This window comes from Ovis aries, chromosome X (genome assembly GCF_016772045.2).
Source record: "Ovis aries strain OAR_USU_Benz2616 breed Rambouillet chromosome X, ARS-UI_Ramb_v3.0, whole genome shotgun sequence".
Taxonomy (NCBI): domain Eukaryota; kingdom Metazoa; phylum Chordata; class Mammalia; order Artiodactyla; family Bovidae; genus Ovis; species Ovis aries.
In genome coordinates, this window is record NC_056080.1 from 57,800,879 (window position 1) to 57,826,091 (window position 25,213).

Sequence of the window (25,213 nt, forward strand, 5' to 3'; positions counted from 1 at the left end):
TTAGATTTGAGTAAGTCTTATAGTATGTTAATAAATTACAGACCAGTAAATGAAGTTTTAGAGCACTGTGGCCTAGATTTTAGTTCAAGTATGTACATGTCAGATTCTTCTCCTGTCACAGACACCAGGGGACTTTGCAGGATTTGCAGTGACCTGGAGTATTTAAGTTAATGCTTTCTTCCTGTTGTAATTCTCACCTAGAGTTACAGGAATTATATGATTTTTAGCACTTTAGCAAAAAACCCTCATATACATCTCATCTGAATGAATGCCTCTTTAGGAAAATGGACTCTCTTTTTCAGGGAAAAATAAAAAGCTGCTACAGAAAGTTGGGGCTTACCGATCTTTGTATTGACCTTTATTTACTGCCCAAAGCTGCAATTCAGGAAACCATTCAGGTTTTTATATTTTAGGAGAAATTTAAGTAAGCAAATAAAATTTTTTTACCTACCAAAAAAAAAAAAGAATCAGTGAACAAGAGAAATTAATCTAACCAACAGAAAGAATATACACTGGAAAAAAATGAGTCTCAAGGATCTGTGGGAAAATAACAAAGGATCTAACATTCAAGCAACTGAAGTCTCAGAAGAAGAGAAAAAAAGGTGAAGCTGAAAAATAGCTGAAGAAATAATGATTGAAAACAAACTTGGCAGAAGATATAAACTCAGATTATATAATCTAACTTAGGATGAAATCTCAAACAGGATAAATCCAAAGAAATCCATGCTCAGGTATGCAGTTGTAAAGTTTTCTTTGGAAAACTAAAGATGAAGAAAAATCTTGAAGGCAACTGGAAAAGAAGTGACTGGTTACCTATAGGAGAGCAATCATTTGAATGAGAACAGATTTCTCATTAGAAACCATGGAGACAAGAAGGAACTAGCACATTTTTCAAGTGCTGAAAAAAAAGTTTTGTCAAACCAGAATTCTATATCAAGTGAAAATACCCTTCAGGTGAAAACAAGACATTCTCAAATGAATGAAAACTAAGAGAATTAATCACTAGCAGAATTCCCCTAAAAGAATAGCTAAATGGAGTTCTTCATAGAGAAAGGAAACAAAAGGAATAAGTTGGAATATCAGGAATAAAGAAAGAACAAGAGAATAAAAATATGGGTAAATAAAACAGACTATTCCTTTCCTCCTGAATTTTATAATAATATTTTATGGTTGAAGCAAATATTCTAACATTGTCTAATGCAGTTCCCAATGTATATAGAGAAAATATTTAAATAACTATATGATAAAAGTGGGGGGTGGATAAACAAACCTAAATGGCGGTAGCCTTCCTTTTACTTCACTCAAAATAGTATATATAAAATGTAGAGAACAGTAGACTGATAAGTCATTTTGGAAGATGGTCCTCTCTTTAAAAGGTTGCTTCTCAAGAGCAACCACTAAAAATCTACACAAAGATATATGTGTCTTTAAATCTTAAAAGCCACCATAGAAAAATCAATATGGGGGAAATTCCCTGGTGGTTTAGTGGTTGGGACTCTGCTTTCACTGCTGAGGTCTCAGGTTCAATCCCTGGTTGGGGAACTAAGATCCTGTAAGCTGCATGCCACAGCCAAAAGAAGAAAAAAAAATCAACATGGAATTTTAAAAAATATTCAAGTAATCCACAAGACAGAAAATAAGAGGGAAAACAAAAAACAGAAAATAAATAGAAAAACAGTAAAACGGCAGACTTAAACCAAATCATAATAAAAATTACATTAAATATAAATGTTTTAAAAATGCCAGTAAAGAGACAGAGATTTAAAGAGTAGGGTAAAAAATGACCCAACTATATAAGAAACCCATTTCAAAAAAAATCATATGCGTAAAAGTAAAAGGATGGAAAAATATACCATATACCATGTAAACATGAATCAAAAGAAAGCCAGAAACTATATTAGTATTAGATAGTATAGACTTCAGGAAAAATAAAATTACCAAAGACAAAGAGGGACATTACATGATGATAAATTCACCAAAAAGGTACAGTAATCCTAAATATGTATGTAGTTAACAACAGAACTTAAAAATACACAAAGCAAATCTGATAGAAATAAAAGGAGAAAGAGGCAAATCCACGATTACAGTTGGAGACTGCTACAGCCCTCTCTAAACAATGGATACTACTACTAGGCAGAAAATCAGCCAGGATACAGAAGAGTACCATCAACTAATAGGACCCAACAGCAGCATAATACACATTGTTTTCAAGTGCCCATGAAATATTCACCAAGATAAACCATATCTTGTGCCAGAAAACAAACCTTGACACCTGTAAAAGAACTAAAACCATACAGATTATGTTCTGTGACAAAAATGAACTCAAACTAGAAATCGGTAACAGAAAGGTAGCAAGAATAGTCTCCAAATGCTTGAAAACTAAACAACACTTTTCTAAATAACACATGTATCAAAGAGGAAGTCTCAAGGAAAATAAAAATACTGAAATGGATGAAAATGAAAATAAACATACCAAAATTAATGGGGTGAAGCTAAGGAGTATTTAAAGGGAAATTTACAGCACTAAAATTCTTATTTTAGAAAAAAGGAAAACTTTCAAAGCCTAAGCATCAACCTCAAGAATCTAGAAAAAAGTACAAAATAAAACTAAAGCAAAAAGGAGGAAAATAATAAATATAAAAGCAGAAATCAATAGAGATTGAAAAGAGAAAAATAAGACATAATTTCACTGATTACAGACTAACTTTGGCAACACAATATATTATGTAGTATTGGATTATAACCCAAAGTATAAAATAAATATACATGAGTTCATACAGATATAAATAAGCCATTAAATAAAATTTTCAAATGATGGAAGCATCTAAGAATATTTTTATAATTGCTTACTTTTGGGAAACAATTAGACAATCTAATATAAAGCTCTAGCACATAAAATTTCAATGAATGGAACCTATGAGAGGTAGATGTGATAATGTCCATGTTATAACAACAAAACAAATTACCTCAGAGAGACGAAATAAACCAGCAAAACATGCAATCAATCTCTTCTAATGCCAAGGCTGGTTTTGCTATACAATATCAGGTTCTTTCTTTTATAACAGAATGGGGCATATAAATGAAAAAAATTTGCTTCCAGTAGCCCAGGTCTTCAATCTTTTGCTAAAGAATGATATTCTAACTTGGAGGCAGCAGGCCTTGTGACTCAAAGCTCTTGAGTCACTTTACCTTCTAGGACTGGTTGTCCTAAATGGGAAAGTAGGAAGGTTTCTTTCTCATCAATTCTGCAGTCAAAGCCACCTCTGGATAGATGGGAAATTTGTTTTACTCCTGTTTATGTGTATTTTATTTCCTAAGTTTTTCTGTATGACACAGGCACATATAAATACACACTGATAGTCTACTGTGCCCAGAAAGATCCCTGGCAAAAGACAGAAAAGTGATCTCTGAGAAAGGGAGGAATGCTCTCTCTGACACCCAAAAGCAATGCCTCCCCCCACCACCCTGCATGAGGTCAAATGGAACCTGGCCTTCTTTCTAATCAATAGAAAATGGCAAACATGATGGGACATCATTCTCATGATTATGTTATATAAACCTCAATCAGACTGGAGTAAAAGACTCTCCCCTCACTGGATTTCAAAGTAGGCTACTGTGTTTTGAGGGGACCCATGGAAAAGGCCACATGGCAAAGAATTATAAGCAACCTAGGAGTGGAGGGTGGTCCTCTACCAAAAACCAACGATGACAATAAACAGGGACCTCTCAGTACTCCAGCCAGAAGATGAATTCTGCCAGCAACTTGAATGAACTTGGAAACAAATTTTTCCCTAATCAAACTTCCAGATGAGAACACAGCCCAGCCAGCACACTGACTGCAGCCTTGAAAGACCTTGAACAGAGAGAATCTAGTCACGCTGTAGCCAGACTCCTGACACACAGAAACTGATAATAAATGTGTGCTGCTTTAAGCCACTAACTTTGTGATAACATATAATGCTGCAATAGTTTGCTAATACATTCTCTTTTCCTTTGCAGACAAGAAAGACTACTTATAGTAGAAGTGAAGATAGGCAAGATCAGTTTCTCATCATTTAATTATCACAGAGGAAAGTCTGTAAGATCCACTAAACTATTCCCAAATCCAAGTGCACTTTGCTGCCCTTGAGGCAGATGACCAGCCTCACAAGGACTGGGACTTTTTTTTTGGCTTCGTGGTAGTGCCCCGAAGGCTGTGAACATTTACCATAGCCCCAAAGATCTCCAACCCAGTCTTTTCCCTTCTCTATCAATGACTTCTTCATCTACCCTTTCTGCATTGCCTCCCACTTACCAACTTAGATTTTTCCTATCATAGGCCAGATCATTGGCTCTTTTGGTCCATCCCAATTCTCTGGGTTACTCTGACTTCTTGGCTAGGGGAGGATTTATATTCTAAAGCCAGGCACTTAGGTGCCATTACCAAAATGGAAGCAGAGTGTAGACCACTGTTTTCCCAAAGGAAAAATAAAACGGAATCTTTCTTGAAAAAAAAAAAAAAAAGTAGATAGACTTGTTTTCATCAGAAATACAAACCTATCCACTGGAACATAGTTTACTCCTCACATCTCTAAGATCTGGGTATTGTAGATATGTAGGCAGAAGGTAGCTGTCTAATTTTTCAAGTCTAAAAATTTAATATCTGATCTCACCTCGGCAGGCTTCTTGCGTTCATTTGGCATTTTTGACTTGCTCCTATACATTGAGCCAAAAGTAGAGGAAGTGGAAGGATCTGTAAAAGATAATTAGAAAAAATACTGAAACTTATTACCTGCTATTATAACTAAATGTCATCCAAGAGTATGTGAAATACATGATGGAGAAGAACACAGTGACCTCATATCACTAAAGAAAATAGTTAAATTGCAACCACAAAAGCCTCATAAAGGAGTTTAATGACATTTATAGGTGACATTCCAGGGTGCAAAAACTTCAACAATGCTAATACTGAGGAGATTCAATTTGGTATAATCATACTTCATTATAATTTAGAACAAGACAATTTATGTTCCATCTAGAGAAAAAGTATCCGCAAAAGCAACTGAAAAAACTAAAAATGTGGAGCAAGTAATCTGCCTATCCTTCAGCATTTTCCCAAATGCTACTGTTAATAAAGTTGTTGTCTTTTACAAATGATGACACATCCAAACACTTAGTACCTCAGCTAAAATAAAAACTGTAGGGTCTACTGTAAAAACTGTAGGGTCTACAATTTATGCTCTTACACTTTTCTTTCTAGAAAAGCACTGTTCCATTGGTAGATGTGGCTTTTGTTGCCTGAGTAAGTAAAAAGTGCAAAACAAAATGCTATATGCCACACAAAACCAATTCTTTCATCTAACTTACCTATGTCTAATGGAATTCAAACAACTAAGAAAAATGGTACCCCAAGTTTTCCTTCTTAGAAACATTTTTAACCCATTGAAAGAAGCATGAAACAGCTTGTTCTCAAGTCAAAGAAACTCTAACAGATTATAGATACAGAGTTACCAGCTGTTGGCTGGTTCTACTCACTGTCCTCTGAACTGTCACTGCTGCTGATATTTCTATGGCGTTTCATCCTGGAGCATTCTGGGAAAGAGAAGACAACACTGAATAAATACTCAACACACAGATCCATCCAATAGGGCAGTCAACACTGTTCAAGAAGCAGCAGCAGGTGAATTACACAAATCAAATTATTTTTGTTAAGAATATTCTCAAATGACCTAGAGTGGTGGGAGAAGAATTCTACCAAATTCTCCCCAATATAGAGTGTGAAAGACTGGGTGAGGCCACATACTTGCTTTAGGAGGAAATCTAAGCTGCAGAGGATGAATGACATAGGACTGGCAAGAGCCTCAAATGTGGCCACATGACCACTATCCAACCAAACAAAGAGGGGTAGCCACTGGGTCATTATCAGTCAGGGATCCCCAATAAGAGATGAGCAAGAAAGGAAAAGCAGTTACAAAGGTAGAGATGTCAAAGGCCAAGGTTGAAAGGCATGAGACAAGGCTGGCTGAAGAAAGAAGTGAGGCACGTCCCATCTTTGAAAGCACAGTTCATTTCAGTCGCTCAGTCATGCCCGACTCTCTGTGACCCCATGGACTGCAGCATGCCAGGCCTCCCTGTCCATCACCAACTCCCGGAGTTTACTCAAATTCATGTCCATTGAGTCAATGATGCCATCCAACCATCTCATCCTCTGTTGTCCCCTTCTCTTCCCACCTTCAATCTTTCCCAGCATCTGGGCCTTTTCAAATGAGTTAGTTCTTTGCACCAGGTGGTCACAGTATTGGAGCTTCAGCTTCAGCATCAGTCCTTCCAATGAATATTTAGGACTGATTTCCTTTAGGATGGACCGGTTGGATCTCCTTGCAGTCCAAGGGACTCTCAAGAGTCTTCTCCAACACCACAGTTCAAAAGCTTCAATTATTCTCTGCTCAGCTTTCTTTATAGTCCAACTCTCACATCCATACATGACTACTGGAAAAAACTATAGCTTTAACTAGACGGACCTTTGTTGGCAAAGTAATGTCTCTGCTTTTTAATATGCTGTCTAGGTTGGTCATGACAGAATGTGGTCCACTGGAGAAGAGAATGGCAAACCTCTTCAGTATTCTTGCCTTGAGAACCCCATGAACAGTATGAAAAGGCAAAATGATAGGATACTGAAAGAGGAACTCCCCATGTCGGTAGGTGCCCAATATGCTACTGGAGATCAGTGGAGAAATAACTCCAGAAAGAATGAAGGGATGGAGCTGAAGCAAAAACAATAGCCAGTTGTGGATGTGACTGGTGATAGAAGCAAGGTCCAATGCTGTAAAGAGCAATATTGCATAGGAACCTGGAATGTTAGGTCCATGAATCAAGGCAAATTGGAAGTGGTCAAACAGGAGATGGCAAGAGTGAACGTCGACATTCTAGGAATCAGCAAACTAAAATGGACTGGAATGGGTGAATTTAACTCAGTTCAGTTCAGTCGCTCAGTCATGTCCGACTCTTTGCGACCCCATGAATCGCAGCACACCAGGCCTCCCTGTCCATCACCAACTCCCGGAGTTCACTCAGACTCACATCCATCGAGTCAGTGATGCCATCCAGCCATCTCATCCTCTGTCGTCCCCTTGTCCCCCTGCCCCCAATCCCTCCCAGCATCAGAGTCTTTTCCAATGACCATTATATCTACTACTGTGGGCAGGAATCCCTTAGAAGAAATGGAGTAGCCATCATGGTCAACAAAAGAGTCCGGAATGCAGTACTTGGATGCAATTTCAAAAATGACAGAATGATCTCCGTTTGTTTCCAAGGCAAACCATTCAATATCACAGTAATCCAAGTCTATGCCCCAACCAGTAACACTGAAGAAGCTGAACTTGGAATGATTCTATGAAGACCTACAAGACCTTTTAGAACTAACACCCAAAAGAGATGTCCTTTTCATTATAGAGGACTGGAATGGAAAAGTAGGAAGTCAAGAAACACCTGGAGTAACAGGCAAGTTTGGCCTTGGGAGTACAGAATGAAGCAGGGCAAAGGCTAACAGAGTTTTGCCAAGAGAACACACTGGTCATAGCAAATACCCTCTTCCAAAAACACGAGAGAAAGCTCTATATATAGACATCACCAGATGGTCATTACTGAAATCAGATTGATTATATTCTTTGCAGCCAAAGATGGAGAAGCTCTATACAGTCAGCAAAAACAAGACCGAGAGCTGACTGTGGTTCAGATCATGAACTCCTTATTGCCAAATTCAGACTTAAGTTGAAGAAATAGGGAAAACCACTAGACCATTCAGGTATGACCCAAATCAAATCCCTTATGATTATGCAGTGGTAGTGAGAAATAGATTCAAGGGATTAGACCTGATAAGAGTGCCTGAAGAACTATGGATGGAGGTTCGTGATGTACAGGAGGCAGTGATCAAGACCATCCCCAAGAAAAAGAAGTGCAAAAAGGAAAAATGGTTGAAAGTACAACCCATTGCTTTTCTGCCTGCCCTTTTTCCCCCTTTTGCGCTTTCTCCCTTGTTCCCAACTGACAAACAACTAGCCTAACTTAAAGTTACATCTATCGCAAGGAATGCTAAGAAAAGTGAAAGTGTTAATTGCTCAGTTGTGTTCAACTCTTTGTAACCCCATGGACTATAGCCCGCCAGGCTCCTCTGCCCATGGGATTCTCCAGGCAAGAATACTGGAGGGTTGCCATTTCCTTCCCCAGAGGATCTTCCCAACCCAGGGATCAAACCCAGGTCTCCTGCATTGCAGGTGGATTCTTTACTTTCTGAGCCACCAGGGAAGCCCAGACAAATGAAACCCAGTATTTCAGTGCCGAGGAATGTTACAAAAAGCTCCTATATTGGGAAAACTAATGTCTCTAAATAAAATTTCCAGTGGTTTAAGCATCTATGTGTGTGTGTGTGTGTGAGAGAGAGAGAGAGAGACAGAGACAGAGAGAGACTACACACACTTTCAGGCAAATGGGGAGAGTAAATAGACTTCAGTAAAATAATGCAGCCAGTCACTAAAGAGCCCTGGGGGCAGGTGGCAGGGCGCCGGTACTGAATTGTTATATTATCTAAAACACCCAGTTTTCATCAAAAAATTATGAGACATGCATGGCGACTGAATTCACACCCTAGTAGTGAAAGTGTCAAGTCCTAACCCCTGGACCACCAGGGAATTTCCAAATATGGTACTTTCTAAATTAATACAGTAACAATCCTTTTCTGTTATAGATGGAAACCAAAAATCTTGTATTATCAATAAAGAGCCGAGGAAACAGATTAACACCAATAACACCAGTCCTGGAAACTGGGTTGCTTATAACTTAAAGAAAGCAAAGCAAGCAAATTTGGGGGTCTGGGCTATTAAAGTCCACTGATCTATTTCAGTGATCACTACTGTTTTAATTACTATAGAAAAATGACAAAGAACAGTAAATATCAGCAGAATAATTCCATGATGGTAAACCTTTAGATCTGTCTTTATCACTTTTAATCAAGTTTATAGAACAACAGCAGTTCTATAAATATCATTACCACCATTTTACAGATGAGGAAACTGGGGCTCAAAGTCAAAGTTTTAGTCACTCAGTCGTGTCCGACTCTTTGCAACCCCATGGACTGAGGCCCACCAGGTTCCTCTGTCCATGGAATTTCCCAGGAGAGACTACTGGAGGGGGTTGCCATTCCCTTCTCCAGGGGATCTTCCTGATCCAGGGATTGAACCTGGTCTCCAGCATTGAAGGCAGATTCTTTACTGCCTGAGCCACCAGAAATGTTTAAATAACATGCTTGGAGCTACATGGCCACCAGAGGGCAGAACACAGCCGGCAGGTATACGGAGAATGGATACTCCAAGTTGACCCTGAGACCTGAGGCAGGCTAGGGAGTTAACAGCAGGAATGCTGCCCCTTCTAAGTCCAAGCTTCCTGAGCATGGCCTTGGAGGTCCACAGCATTTCAGCTTCAATTTGTCAGATCTTATCAGCTGCTGCTCCCCTACCTCCTGCACAGGCTATGCCCCATGTGATTCCATGTATCACATGGAATCTATCATCTTGTTTCATACTTGCCACCCTTTGGACAGGGCTCTTCCCTCTGCCTACAGTACCCTGCCTATTTACCCGGACCATCCCATTTTCTCTCAACCTGGTCTGACTCATTTGTTGGATCTCCTCAGTAAGGTTCTCTCTATACATACTTCAGTCCATGTAAAATGCTCTTCATTTGCACTGTAAATATTCTTTACATGGTCAGCCCTGCCACAAGACCACAACCATCTTCAAAGCAGTAATTATGTCGAATTCATCTTTTACCCCCAGGTCTCAGCACAGTGTCCTGCACAAGACACTGCACATGAGAAAGAGTAAAAGATGCCTCACCCAGATCTCCTTTACTAGCTAGCATACCCATCTCCCAGCTACTGCCTGTTGGCTGCTAATGGCTCACAGCTGTCCCCTTCCCCAAGGGCTGGAGTCCTGCCAGGGAGATTATACTCTTTTTCCCTCCCAGGGGCAGCCAGCAGCCAATAATTGCTCTACACCTGCCCCTAACCATAACTGGCTAAGGCTAGACTTTCCTAAGACCATATCTTCACTTTAGCTCCTTCCTCTTCCCTACCTTCTTGTCCTTGCTCCCTTATAAGTTTCTCCTGAGAGGATTCCCTCAACAAATCATGTACATTCAAATACAGTCCCAGATTCTGCTTCTCGCCACCCCTAAAACAACATGTGAAACTTCACTTGGAGGCACACTTTAACAAGTACTTTGGAATAAAATTTCTTGCTAAGCAAAACCATAAATAAGTACAGTGCAAAGCACCTCATTGTCTTACATCTGGATACATTATTCAGCTGTTTATAGTCTCGTCTTCTATTTAGGATGCAGACTTTACAAAGGCATTATTTTCTTCCTTACCTCCCACAATGAGTATTCCTTTGTTTTAGCAGAAATGAAATATGTACCAGCCCTCACCTTGCACCCCTGAGAACAGTAATTTGAAGGCAGTTTTCAGACCTTGAAGTGAAGGGAAGGGAAGTCACTCAGTCGTGTCCGACTCTTTGTGACCCCATGCACTTTAGCCCACCAGGCTCCTCCATCCACGGGATTTTCCAGGCAAGAATAATGGAGTGGGCTGCCATTTCCTTCTCCAGGGGATCTTCCCAACCCAGGGGTCGAACCCAGGTCTCCTGCACTGCAGACAGACGCTCTACCATCTGAGCCACCAGAGAAGCCTTTTCAGATCTTATTCCTACTATAATCTCACTCAAAATGATTAACAGGATTCTGATTTATCTTAAGTGCTGTAAGCCAGGCAAAATACAATTGTATAAAGTAAATGCCTTCCTTGGGTGAAACTCCTTCTTAAAGGAGCACTGTCGGAAGTCAACCCAACTAGCATTATTTGGGGCTGAGAATGTAAGCCTGTGGTTTGGTGGCTACTTGATTCCCCATTAGGACTTCCCTGGTGGCTCAGATGGTAAAGCGTCTGTCTACAATGTGGGAGACCTGGGTTCGATCCCTGGGTCGGGAAGATTCCCTGGAGAAGGAAATGGCAACCCACTTTAGCACTCTTGCCTAGAAAATCCCATGGATGGAGCCTGGTGCAGGCTACTGTCCATGGGGTCGCAAATACATGGGGTTGGATACAACTGAGTGACTTCACTTTCTTGATTCCCCATTAATGTTCCAGAAGAGCAGGGAGGGCAGGAAAAGTGATTAACTCAAACATAGCCCTTTCCTTTCCTTCTATATGCCCACCAGACATACTTATGAAATGCATGGTCAGTGCAAAGAGCCACAATTGAGTGCCATCTGTGGGGCTATGCAGCAGCTTAAAAATAATTTGAGGCTCCACTTTAAACATATCCACACCCTTTGATCCAGGAATTCTACTTCCAACATCCATATCTGAAAAATAATTCAAAACACAGAAAATGATTTATGAACAAAATGTTCATTAAAGCTCCCTAATAAAAATAAATGAAATCTAGCTATCAAACAAAAGAGGAATAAAGTATATTAATATGGTATTTCATTCAATTATTTAAACATGATATACAGAAAATGTGTATGTTAAAATGTTGTGGAAAAAACAGTATAAAATTAGTTTTATAGCAAGATTGTATCTATGAAGTAAAATATATAGAAAATAATGAAGGCCATAAACCAATTTACTGACATTAGTTGCATGAATAACACTGAAGTTTTCTGAGTGACAAACATTCTTTCCAATTTTTTCCATTCTCCACATTTTTTACACTACACACAGGACATTTATAATTAGAAAAAACTTCTAAGATTTCAAGGTATTTGTTCCTCATGTCACTCACAAACGATGAAGCTGACCTGAAAAACTGAAACTATGAAAGTGATTCTCACTGTTGTTCAAGATGGACATCAAGCAGGGCTGGAAAAAATCCAGAAAAGCACAATATAATCAATTGGATATATAAACCTCCATATTTATAAAGTTAGTCCCCAAAGCACCAAACCTTACAGTTTAAAAAAGACAAAGACAAATATCTAAAGCAGTGGTTTCCAACTAAAGGCAATTTTGTTCCCTGGGGACAATGTGGCAATATCTAGAGACATCTTTGGTTGTCACAACTGGCAAGGGGCATTGTTACTGATATCTAGGGGATAGACACCAAGGGGGCTGCTACATATCCTGGAATGCACATATTTATCTGGCCCCAAATGTTAATACTGCCAAGGCTGAGAAATCTTGCTCTACAGGAATGAAACAGATTGATAAGAATCAAGAAGAGCGTGGAAATTGTTGACATTATTCACCCAATCACAAAGTTAAAGTAACAAAGGGGCACTCCCTGTAACCTAAAGGCAATTTTATCAAAAAGAAAGCAGGACTTTCTAAGCAATGCTTAGGGAACTTAGTGAACTCATCAGCTCAAGAAGTGGAACAGAATGAAAATGTAAACAGGTTCAAGAAGGACTGAGATAAAAATCAGGGAAGATAAATCCATGGTGGTATTTGGAAGTAATCCTTAAGTAAAAGAGCATCTGAAAGTCCAGCTCCCTCAGACTTTCAGGAATACCGTTCAGAGCCATTAATGGAGAGAGACGTTTGAGTTAGGCCACTAGTCAGACCAGAGTAGAACACTTCTTTCATCCTTAAGGATCAATCCCTGCCCATGTGGGCAAAGAACCTTCCAAACTTTTCCTTAAATAGAAGTCATAAATATAAATGTATTTCTTGAGTAGTCCAGTAACTAAAACCATAAATACTGAACAGAGTAAACAAAAAAATCAGAAGAAAAAGAACATATCCTACATATTTTACTGCTTCTCCTGTGTCTTTAAAAAAGATACCAGAAGTTGAAGTAGACGAACTTTTCTGTACTTTCTAAAAATAAGCCTGCCTTCATCTCAGTCACTTTAAAGCTTGTTTTTAAAAATTAAAAGACACATTGTGTGACTCATGAGTCCCCTGTGATCAGATGAGTAGTCTGGAGGTCAACTCTTTTCCAAAGCTCTCAAAAACCATTTAAGAAAAAAGAAGAAAATACAAATTTACCTAGATAGGTGCCTACCACTCAGTAAAGTATTTCTATGTCAACCACAGTTATCCCTGTTGCCAGGAAACAAGCTTACCCTCTTTAATGTTAATAGACATGTTAACAAATTTCAAACCTCCTGGGTAGAAATCATCTTGCATGGGAAGGCCACATTGGGAAGGGAGTTTAAATCAGGGTTCAGCAAAATTTTTTGTAAAGAACCAGATAGCAAATATGTGTGGCTTTGTAGGCCACACGGTCTCTGTGGCAATTACTCAAATCTGCTATTGTAGTACGAAAGCAACCACAGATAGTACATAAACAAATAAATGATCGTGGCTCTGTTCTAATAAAACTTTATCATACTAAAATTCAAATTTCACATAATTTTCACATATAATGAAATACTATTCATTTTTCAAATTCACTGAACATTTCACTAAACCTATTAACTAAAAATGTTAAAAGCCATTCTTAGCTCCCAGGCCATACAGAAACAGGTGGCAGGCTAGATTTGGCTCACAGGTCACACCTTGTCAACCTCTAATCTAAACTATAAGAAACCTTTCTTTTAATGATAGAATATTAAAAATTGGAAGCATACAACTGAATTATCACTATCCTAACAACATTCCTTCCTTTCTAATCTCTCAGCCCACTGGTTAATCAGACCTCACTTGAAGGTTTTTAGCTTGGGTGGCCTATTCTAATGGTCCTAGACCCTTTCTAAGTTAAAATCTGTTTTGTGTCTTTTAAGCAAAAAGACCTCAGTTCTAATAACTTTTTAAAACTTAGTAGTACATTTTCTTTTTTTCCTTTTTTTTTTTTTGACTGTACCTCATGGCTTGCAGGATCTTAGTTCCTTGACCAGGGACTGAACCTGGGTCATGGTAGTGACAGCACAGAGTCCTAACCACTGGACCACCAGGGAATTCCCCACATTTTCTTTTTAATTTATAACATATATTCAACAATTTCAACTACCCAGATAAATAAGTAGGTTTGGCATCTTAAGAATAAAGAGATATATGTACAAAGCATAAATCCTTTTAAGATAAAATACCATTTGCAAATAAGACCTCTTAAGAATTAAGTAAATCACAACAGCTTTTACTATGAAATACATAACTCTTTCTCTAGATAGAAACTCAAAACAACTTAAAAAAATAATGATTTTCATTATGTCTTATCTCCTGCTGTGGGTTGCTGCCACATTTAAATTTAGTCACATGTACCCCTAATACATTGACAATAACATCTACCTGATTTAAAATGATCATCAGAATTTATTAGGAGGAAAAATACCTTTATCCCAGATTTTAGAAAGAATAACAGGTCTCACATGTAAGGTCAAACAAATAAACAACCCCAAACTTACTGAGCAAGAGCAAATCCACTGCACATCAACTGTTAGTACTGTATTAATAGAGGGCAGGCACTGCACTGGCCACCAGAATGGAAAAACCAAGTCTTTTGGCTCCCTCAGAGACAGGTCACAAGACCAGGTGCGCTAGACACACTGTTACTATGGCTTGGGTGATCACAGCCTAAAGCTAGTGACCAATGATGTATGACAAACCAATCAGAGGGGGGTTTTGGGGTTAATCCCAAATCAATCAAGGTGGTGAGGGTGTGAAGTGGAGGGGGGTTACAGTTAAATGTTCACCTCTGATCAGAGACAAACTAAAGGCCAAAGAGTAGTCAGACAGGGAAGTTAACATAAAAGGGAAAGGATCAGCACTGACTTTAAGGACAACAAAAAGTGAGAGAAAATGAAACGGCTACAAATTTTTCTCAGGAGAAATGAAAAGTGGCTGGGCAATAGATGCCAACACAGTTTAAACCCTGAGAAAATTATCTGGCCTCCCCAGCAGAGATTTTCAATCCTTATTAAACATTTTCTGGGATTAAAAATCATCTGGGGAGACTGTAAAAATTCCACCGCCCAAACTGCACCCATTACCAATTAAGTCAGAATTTCTCTCTTCAAAGAGCCAACTTTTGGATTCATTGTTGTTCTCTATTGTTTTTGTTTTCAATTATATTAAGTATTCTTTATTATTTCCTTCCTCCATCTTACTCTCAGTTTATTTTGCTCTTCTTTTTTCTATTTTCTCAAGGTGGAAGCTTATTCATTTGTGACTTTTCATCTACTATTCATATAAGCACTTAGTGCTATAAATTTCCCACTCAGCATTGATTTTGTTACAAGCTGCAAGTTTTGATATGCGGCATTTTCATTTTCACTCAGGTCAAGGCATTTTATTTTCCTTGGAGACTTCCTCCTTGACCCATGGATTAATAAGTGTGTTGTTTAGTTTCCAAGTGTTTGAAGACTTTCCTGTAGTCTGTTTTTTATTTCTAGTGTGATTCCATTATGGTCAGATAATATACTCTGTATGATTTTAATTCTTTTATATTTGTTGGGTTTTTTTTTTCATGACCTGGGATATAATCTATCTTGGTGAATATTACATGTGTACTTGAAAAGTAAGTACATAATGCTACTAAAGTTCCCAACTGTAACTATGGATTTATACCTATTAATATTTCTCAGTTATCTGAGAGTTTTGCTTCATGTACTTAAAGTTCTGTTGTTTGGTGCATACACATTTAAGATTGTCCTGTCTTCTGGGTGGACTGACCCTCTGAATCATTATGTGGTGCTCCTTTTGTCTTTTGTAGTTTTCTTTTGCTCTGATGTCTAATTTATCTGATATTAGTATAGCCACCCCAGCTTTCTTTTGATTGGCATGTGCATGGTATGTCTTTTTCCACCCATTTACTTTTAAACTACCTGTACTGTTGTATTTAGTTCAAACAGTGTGAAATGTGTCTACTCCATTTTGTTTGGAAGAGGAAATTTGCTCTCTATATTATTTTTGCAATTCCTCTCTAAATTTAGACATATTATCTCAAAATCTCTTATTTCAAAATAAAAAATGTGACTGCTAAAAACTTAAGTATATGATTAAAGGGGCATTTTATTCATGTCCCTAACACGATGGGAGAGTATTAAGAAAGGAAAATCAACCTGAGAGATTTTCACTTACTGCATTCTCTCAGAACAAGGAAACAAACAAGTAAAATTTACAGGCCTAGAAGTAACTGGGGGGCTGATCCCTTATCTGAGGGCCATAAGAAGGAAAAAGTCAGTTGGTAACAAGGATGCATCTATTTTTCCTTAAAAGATAAATATCCACCACACCTGGTGCTTATTCTTGGGTCAGGGGAATTGTTTTTCCCCAATACTTGCATTTTCCAGTTTTTCTGTTATGGATTTGTTGTTTTATTACATATTAACATTTTCAAAAGGTTAACAGAATTTAAAATGTACAACTTGAGAAGGAATAAAAGTCTAAGTAATTAGTTATACCACTTGTTAATTCTGTAAAAGGAGTGAGTGAGAAAGCTGGAAAGTACTGACTAAAATGTGGCTTTCTGAGAATTAGTTGAGTTCAGTAATTTATGCCGTTCATGCTTCAGTACCCCAGGAAGCCAGATTTGGATACAGATAAGTAGTCATTTGAGACTAACAGCAAAATTTACCCCTGAACTGTTTTAAACACGACCCAAAAGAACCACTAAAAAGATCTAAGATGAGGACTAGAGAGCATAGATGGAAACTATCTGCTCTTGGCCCTTAAAAAAAAAAAAAAAAAAACAAAAAAAAAACCTCTATGTAAACTAAAAGCATCCATATAGGAATATGAATCACAGAAAGAGAAAAGGAAACAGGTTTTTCTTCTCTATCCATCTCAGTACAATTTAGTTATTACAAGGAACAGTGTTTTACAAAAATGATGGACAGATAAAAAATAAAACTCTCAAAAATCTGAAATAAAGGCTTTGGTGTTGTATGTGGAAAATGACTACTTTGTCAAAAATACCTGTGAACTCAGACCATGATTGACTGTCATAGTGATGAAACTTTCCTGGACACTGAGCCTCAATATTTTCTTATCTGAGAATCTGCAGTTTAATTTCATCCTTCAAGATCAAAGGTATGTAAGTTAACTTGGTCCATTGATTTGATCAATCTATGGAGAGCTGCCAGGCAACACAAGTCCACAGAATAACTCATCAGTTTATAATGCTTAAAACACTTTGGGCAAAGTGTCGAGAATTGAACAGAGACTAAAACACCCAAAGACACTCACCAACCAATATATCTTTCTACACATCTAAATCTAACCTCTATTTGACCATGCCAGTGACAGGGAGCAACCATCTAATAAGGCAATCCATTTTCATTTTTAGACAGCTCTAAACAAAGAATAGCTTTCTGTGACTAGAAAAAAAAGTCTGCCTTTATACTAAGACTTGTTTCTGTTAACAGATTCCAGTCTCTCCCTACCTTTATTCCCAGATTATCTCTTGCCTTACATCATTTTTCTCTGTGTGCTGTGCTTAGTTGCTCAGTTGTGTCTGACTATTTGCGACCCCATGAACTGTAGCCCGCCAGGCCCCTCTGTCTCTGAGTATTCTCCAGGCAAGAATACTGGAGTGGGTTGCCATGCCCTCCTTCTGGGGATCCTACCAACCCAAGGATCAAACCCAAGTCTCCCACATTGCAGGCAGATTCTTTACCATCTGAGCCACCAAGGAAGCCCAAGAATACTGGAGTGGGTAGCCTATCCCTTCCCCAAGGGAACTTCCTAACCCAGGAAGGAATTGAACCGGGGTCTCCTGCATTGCAGGTGGATTCTTTACCAGCATTCTTTACCCAGGAAGCCCTCATTTTTCTCTTTTTAATACCTCATCTCTTTCCCTTCTTTTAGAAACTTCTCAAAATGTAGTCTATGGTCTGTCTTCCTTTCCTGGCTCTCAGTCACTCCTCAATTGGCTTCTATAGAGTTCTTGGAAAAGTCATCAGTTTGTGCAGGCTCAACCCCCTTCTCTTAAGTATCTGTATGTTGCATCTGACATATGATTGTTCAGTCCCTCCCTCCCACTTTCCCTCTTGAAACAGATTCCTTGGTTTCCAAAGGCTTTTTTCCAGGTTCCCTATATTGCTCCCTCATATCTTTTTCTTCCTCTAACCATCTTGTAAGTGGTGGTGTCTCCCCAAAGTGCTCTACTACACTAAACCCATGTTATGGCTCGCAGAATAGAAAGAGGCATAGGAGGACAGAGGAAGGAAAGGAAAAGATAAAAAAAAAAAATTGACCACCACCATCCTCCTACACACATCCCCAACCCCCACCAACCAGACACATCAACCTGAAAGATGATCAACAACAACACCATTATCTTTTTTCTACTGGTTTTCTCCTTTCTAGTGGTTTCATTGGGCACCCTCCACTTAGCTACAAAATCTAGAAAACATTCCTTAACTCTTCCTTTCTCTCATCCTAGAACATCCTCATCAAACCCTGCCAAGTTAACCTCTGAAATAATCTTCTAAATGAATATTCCTATCCCATTTCAGCCTTCATTTTCCTAGCTTGGGACTTAACCATCTCCTGAAACTGCAACAGCGGCTTCCTAACTTGTCTTGGGGCTCCTGATCTTGTTGTCCTCAATTCACCCTCTACCCAAATGCCAGAGACTTACCTGAAACACAAATTGGACCATGCCCCCTCACTGTTGAAACTTTAATGGCTTCCCTTTGCTCCTAGATCTTTATTAATGTCCTCATCAAGGCCAACAAGATCCTCCAAAGTTGAGCTACACCTACTTCTGCAGCTTTATCCCTCAACACACTATGCTCCAGTTTTATGCTCAAACAATGCTGAACCTCTGTAGTTTCCACACTCACATTGCATCTCACCCCTTTGCTTTATATAATTATACTATCTCTTCTGCCTGGAAGGCTCTCTTCTAACCTCCTCACTTTGCAAACACATAAACTCATTCTCATAAGGCTTAGCAAACATGTCACCTCTTCTAAAAAGCCTCCCTTGTCTGACTCACCCCCTTGACAACTGCCGTCAAAGCAGTATGCTCTCAGAGTGGGCTGTGTACAGCACCATCGCTTACATAAGCTATTTTGTAGTCACCGGTACATGTTTAAAAATCTCCAACTAGAATATGAGTTCCTACCAAGTATGGGTGGGTTTTTAAAGAAATTTATAGTTGAAGTTGTTGTTTCTTTAGCTCTTTTAAAATAAACTTTAAAATCACTCTAAAATGATTCTCACTGGGAGTAAATGTATTTGCTGATGGCTAATTTGGACAACTGTTCTCACTTTGAGGTTTTAGATTGTAAGATAACTTTGGAGAAAGTTCATTTCCCTCCTTCTTCATTGACTCTTTCCATTGAGAGTGGCTTCCTCCCAGCATTCTCAGTCCCATCCCACCAATAGGGATAAAAGTACAGCTGCAGACAGTAAACTTCACACACACACACACACACACACACAGAGCAAACTACACACACACACACACAGCTGCAGACAGTAAACTACACACACACACAGCTGCAGACAGTAAACTTCACACACACACCTGCAGACAGTAAACCACACACACACACACACACCCACACCCACACCCACACACCCACCCACCCACACCCCCCACACCCCCCCCAAACAGAGTTTCTCTCTGCTTGTCTGTCTGTCACTACAAATGGAAGTAACATCTTTTTCAGTCTCTGTTCAGGAGCAACCTCTGACTTTACACAGCCAGGGATCATTTCTTCCAATCACAGAGTGTTTTGATTTTCCATTATCTACAGAAAAACAATTCTCGGCCATCTCTACGTTCTTCTGGATCTAGAGTCCAGTAGGTCAGTAACTAGAAGCTCATGACCAATAATCTTCACTTACTATTTGATATGTTTCTGGTCCAGAGATTTATCTTTTCTTCATCACAGATTGTATCTTTCTAATTTTTTATTTTATCTATTATCACTTTATTTAGACAGGAGAAATGGGTGTGAAGCATGAAAGCAGAGTCATCTTGACGAAAGCCCTTAGGTTTAAATGTTACAAGTACAACATAATCTTTTGGAGCAGGGGTCAAATGCTCTGGCCTATAGGCCATATCTAGCTCACTGCTGATTTTTGGTATAGCCCATGAGGTAAGAATGGCCCTTACATTTTTTAATTGTTGAAAAAAAATAATATTTTATGACATGAAAAATTCTTATTTCAGTGTTCATGAAACAAGTTTTACTGGAATACAGCCATGGCCATTCACTTCTTCTGTTCCAGTTATCTACTGCTATGTAACCACTATAAAATGCAGTGGCATAAAGAACCATCATTTTATCATCTTACAAATTCTGTGAATCAGGAATTCAGGTGACACACAGTAGGGATGCTGTTTTTCTACTCTATGATGTCTGGGATCACAGCTGGAAAGACTCAAAGCAGCTGGGAATGATCTAGAGGATTCTTCACTCAGCTAGCCCCTTTGACAGAGATGACTGGGCTTAGCAGAAACTACCTCTGAACTGTCTACACAAGGCCTCTGCAGCATAGTAGCCTTGGGGTAAACAGACTTCTTACATGGCAGCTCAGGAGTCCCAGCATAAATATTCTAATGAACAAAGCAGAAGCTACACGCTTTTTATAACAGCCTCAGAATCACATACTCTATCACACTGGTTGAAGCATTCACAAGCCCACCCAGATTTAACTGGAAGGAGATATAGGCTTAACCTCCTGATGAGGGTAATGTCAAAGAATCTGTGGCTACATTTTTAAATTTCCAGTTATGCTCGTCACATCACTTAGTAGCAAGGATCCAGAGTTAAAGGAATTCCCTGGTGGCTCAGACAGAAAAGAGTCTGCCTGCAATGTGGGAGACCCGGATTCAGTCCCTGGGCTGGGAAGATCCCATGGAGAAGGAAATGGCAACCCACTCCAGTATTCTTGCCTGGAAAATCCCATGGATGGAGGAGCTTTGATTTAAAATGTGAGGCACATTCAGAATCCAAGTACCCCCCAAAAGCCAACTTCACGAAAGGACTATAATCACGGCTCTGACTTGTGAAAAACTTAATACTTTCTTGTTTCTGATCAGTCTTTAACCCTGTGAATACAAATGATGTGAATATACAGAACACATGAGTTTTTAAATGTTACAGAAGTAACTGAAGCATTTAAGAAGAGTAATCCGCATTTGTCTGATAGCACAAATGGTCTCAATTCTCCACCTTCTTCTTTATCTATGCTCTTTCAAGGTGATTTTGAAGCTCCCTCCCATTCCTTGAATCTGGACTGGCTTTGTCACTAGCCTAGGCCAGCAAAATGTAGCAGAGGTGATGCTATGCCAATTCTAAGCCTCAAGAGGCCTTGCTGCTTCTATTCAGTCTTAGAAACCTGCCCAGCTATTATGAAAACAAGCCTGGGTAGACTTCTGTAGGTTAAGAGATGGATAGCCCAATACTCTTACCCTCTACCATTGTCCCAGTTGACAGTCATAGCCAACTTGAGAAACAGAGCTCCCTGCTGACCTATAGTTGACAACAGGTATAAAGGAGACCAGCTAAGAACAGAACTGGTCAGCTGAACCCAGCCCAAATGGCCAACTCACAGAACAAATAATCATTACTACTTTGAGCCACTAACTTTTGAAGTGGCAAGGTATACAGCAAGAGTTAACTGATAGAATTTAGAAGTCAGTTTTTAATGATTAAATATAGAATAGAAATTTCATTACATACCACAACCCTACTATACTGACACTTTAGACAGTAAATACTTCTCCAAAGCAGGCACTACTGCTGGGCTCCATTAGAGAAGAGTACTCTAGAGTACTCTAGAAGGGTACTCTAGCTAATGCCAAGATCACAGAGGGAGTCAACCATCTGATCCCAAAGAAGAAATTTGTAATAACGGCCACACAAATAGCAAATGTCACTCTATATGTAAGTCTCTCATCCTACCTGATGCCAAGGCAGGTACCTCTTCAGACCAGAGGCAGTGGTACCTACAATAAGCATTTAACTAGTTAACATGGCCCACACCCCTAATATCTCACCTGAAGAGAACTCAGCATTGCTGTTAGAACCCCTATTCTTTTTATTTATAATCCCCATCCTCTATCTGCACACTGTTACCCTTCAGTGTACTCCAGTAAAGACAGGGCAGATACCAACCCAAAAGGTTAATTACACAGATGTATGTAACTATGAAGTAATTAAAAACCCAAATATACCAGAATTCACACATTCAATTATAGGCTGACTTCCAAGAGATCCTCTGAAGCAAACGCAATTCTTCAAAACACTTAGGACATTTTTTATTTGAATTTGCCTTTTGTCCCTTTGGCGTATCATATTTCTTTGAATAAGGTCAATGAAAGCAATTTTTCTTCCTTTGAGAGTGAATTTCACTTTTGGAAAGAATCAAATGTTATTCAAAATCTATTCAAATGGGCATGTGATGGAGGTATGTAAAACCAGTTTTAGTCAGTAACAAGCTGGGAAAATAAACTGTAAGACTGATTTACAATTCCAATTCTACTGTCATTAGAGGCAGTTAAAAACTCTAAAAGTGTAAAACCTTCAATGGCTCCCTACTGCTCACAGCACAAATTTCAGACTCCCAGGCTTAGTATCCCAAAGAAGGCAATGACACCCCACTCCAGTACTCTTGCCTGGAAAATCCCTTGGATGGAGGAGCCTGGTGGGCTGCAGTCCATGGGGTCGCTAAGATCTAAGATCGGACAGGACTGAGCACCTTCACTTTCACTTTCATGCATTGGAGAAGGAAATGGCAACCGACTCCAGTGTTCTTGCCTGGAGAATCCCAGGGACGGGGGAGCCTGGTGGGCTGCCGTCTATGGGGTCGCACAGAGTCGGACACGACTGAAGCGACTTAGCAGCAGCAGCAGCACGCATAGTATCTAAGGCATTCCACAATGTGGCCGTGGGTCACCTTGCCAGTGTTATTTTCCTTGCACAGTCTCTTCTCTAGGGAAGATGTGCCACTCATTGCTCCCCACTCACATGTCCTGGTGCTTTCCTGCACACATGCATCTGTTCACACTCCTTCCCTGGACCACCTTCTATGTCCATGTCATCTGCCTCTGTATCTGATATAGTGCCCAACCTTGTAAATGGGAGAGGGGAGGAGAGGGTGAGATGTATGGAAAGAGTAACATGGAAACTTACATTACCATATGTAAAATAGATAGCTAATGGGAATTTGCGGTATGGCATGGCTCAGGAAACTCAAACAGGGGTTCTCTATCAACCTAGAGGGGTGGGATGGGGAGGGAGATGGGAGGGAGGGTGAAAAGGGAGGGGATATATGTATACCTATGGTTGATTCACATTGAGGTTTGACAGAAAACAAAATTCTGTAAAGCAATTATCCTTCAATAAAAAAAAATTTGAAAAAACTGAAACATTTATTGAATGAATGAAGTGAATAATCAATTCTGCATGTGGTTTATTAAATGGCTCCGAAGGTAATTCCGAAAAGGAGAGCCTCAAAAACATTACGAACAAGGGAGTGTCTCCAACATGCATTTTGAGAACGAAGTTATGAAATGTCAGAATAACAACTGATTTATAGTCAAGCCTAATGACTGCCTAAGAAAGCCTAGTGAATCAGGTACTGAGCCAGAAATGAACTAAAAATTCCAGGCTACCCCAGACTATCTAGACCACTGATCACAATGCCATTGTATTTAAGACAGCAGGCCTTGGGGCTCTGGATTTCTTTGGGATTCTCTCTCAAGAATATCCAAGTTAAAAACAAACATTATTTTTAGAAGTGAGATTGCTGATCACATGGTAGCTGTTATTCTTAATTTCTGAAGAATCTGCATACTGTTTTTCATAATGGCTGCACCATTTTACATTCCCACCAACAGTGTGGGAGTAAAGAGTTCTAATTTCTCTACATCTTCACCAACACTTAGCTTTTTTATATATAATAGCTATCCTAATAGATGTGAGGTGATATTATGGTTTTGATTTGCATTTCTCTGATTAGTGATGTTGAGCACCTTTATATATATACACACACACACACACACACACACACACACCCACACCCACACACACACCTCTGTTAGCCATATATATCCAAAATAACTGAAGTCAGAATCTCAAAGAGATATTGGCTCTCCCATATTCACTGCAGCATTATTCACAGTAGTCAAGAAATAGAAAAAACCCAAATGTCCATTTGACAGATGGCCTTAAAAAAAGAAGGGAATCCTTTCATTTATGACAACATGAATGAACCTGGAGAACATTATGCTAAGTGAAATAAGCCAGGAAAAATACTGTATGATTTCATTTATATGAGGTATCTAAAATAGTCAAACTCACAGAATCAGGCAGTAGAATGGTGGCTGCCAAGGACTGTGAGAAAGGGAAAATGGGAAATTATTGTTCAATCAGTGTAAAATTTCAAAACTGCAAGATGAATTAAGTTCCAGAGATCTACTAGGGTAAATCTCATGTTAAGTGTTCTTATCACAAAAAAGAGGCATAAGGAAACTTCTGAAGGTGATGGATATGTCTATTACCTTGACTGTAGTGATGGTTTCACAGGTATATGCAGAGTCCAAACTCATCAAATTATATACAATGGAATGTGTGGTTTTAATATATCAGTTATACTTCAATAGAACTGCTAAAAACACATTTGATAAGTCATGATTATGTCATAAATTATTATAAATGACTTTGTAAGAATTTATGATCTCCTTCCTCCTCTGATGAAGTTATGCCCAATAAAATAAGCTGAGAATATTTTCAAAGCATCTGTGTGGTGAAATTAGTTTAGACATATCAAGTTAAATCATATGAAATTGCCATTGTTGAAGGTAAAAATGTTTGAGTATCAGCAATATCATATTGTTCAATCTGATACTGCAGGATCTTGCTCACAAACAAAAAAAAAGAAAAGAAAAGGCCCTATCCTTTGTTTCTCTTTCTTTGTCTCCAATGCTCTCACACACTTTGAAAAACCTTAATTTCTATGAACTTTTGAGGACTTATAATAAACAAAGAAAGAATGCAAGAAGCCTCACCTATACATATATTATTTCTTAGTTCGAAACACCTAGTTTCCTTTAGGAGTTGTATTCCAGTTACCAGACTCAAGGTAATTGGCCTGTGAGTCCCCAGTGGGGTGTTAGGTCTCTCCACCTACATCTCGAATTTCTAGGTCAGATCTGAGCATCCTCTTCCCATGTTCTATTTACACACTGCAAATAGGCCATCACACCCAGGATTCCTAAATGTTGTTTAATGTAAGATGAGGTTGTCAACAAAAAGGTGTCTAATCATTATT

General features: G+C 38.9%; 1 protein-coding gene across 4 annotated transcripts in view; it reads right to left on the reverse strand.

The window, feature by feature from the left end:
* JADE3 (jade family PHD finger 3) overlaps positions 1 to 25,213 on the reverse strand; it is a 143,217-nt gene that overhangs the window by 66,209 nt on the left and 51,795 nt on the right. For 3 of the 4 annotated variants that reach the window (XM_042242009.1, XM_027962807.3, XM_060407299.1), the window contains exons 2-3: positions 5,515 to 5,571; positions 4,653 to 4,732 (exon numbers count right to left, since the gene is read on the reverse strand). In XM_042242009.1, coding sequence (XP_042097943.1) covers positions 4,653 to 4,732; positions 5,515 to 5,560 — 126 coding nt within the window. In that variant the 5' untranslated portion in view covers positions 5,561 to 5,571. Of the gene's footprint in view, positions 1 to 4,652; positions 4,733 to 5,514; positions 5,572 to 14,382; positions 19,477 to 25,213 lie in introns of those variants that run through there. The other variant, XM_060407298.1, reaches the window with a different exon arrangement.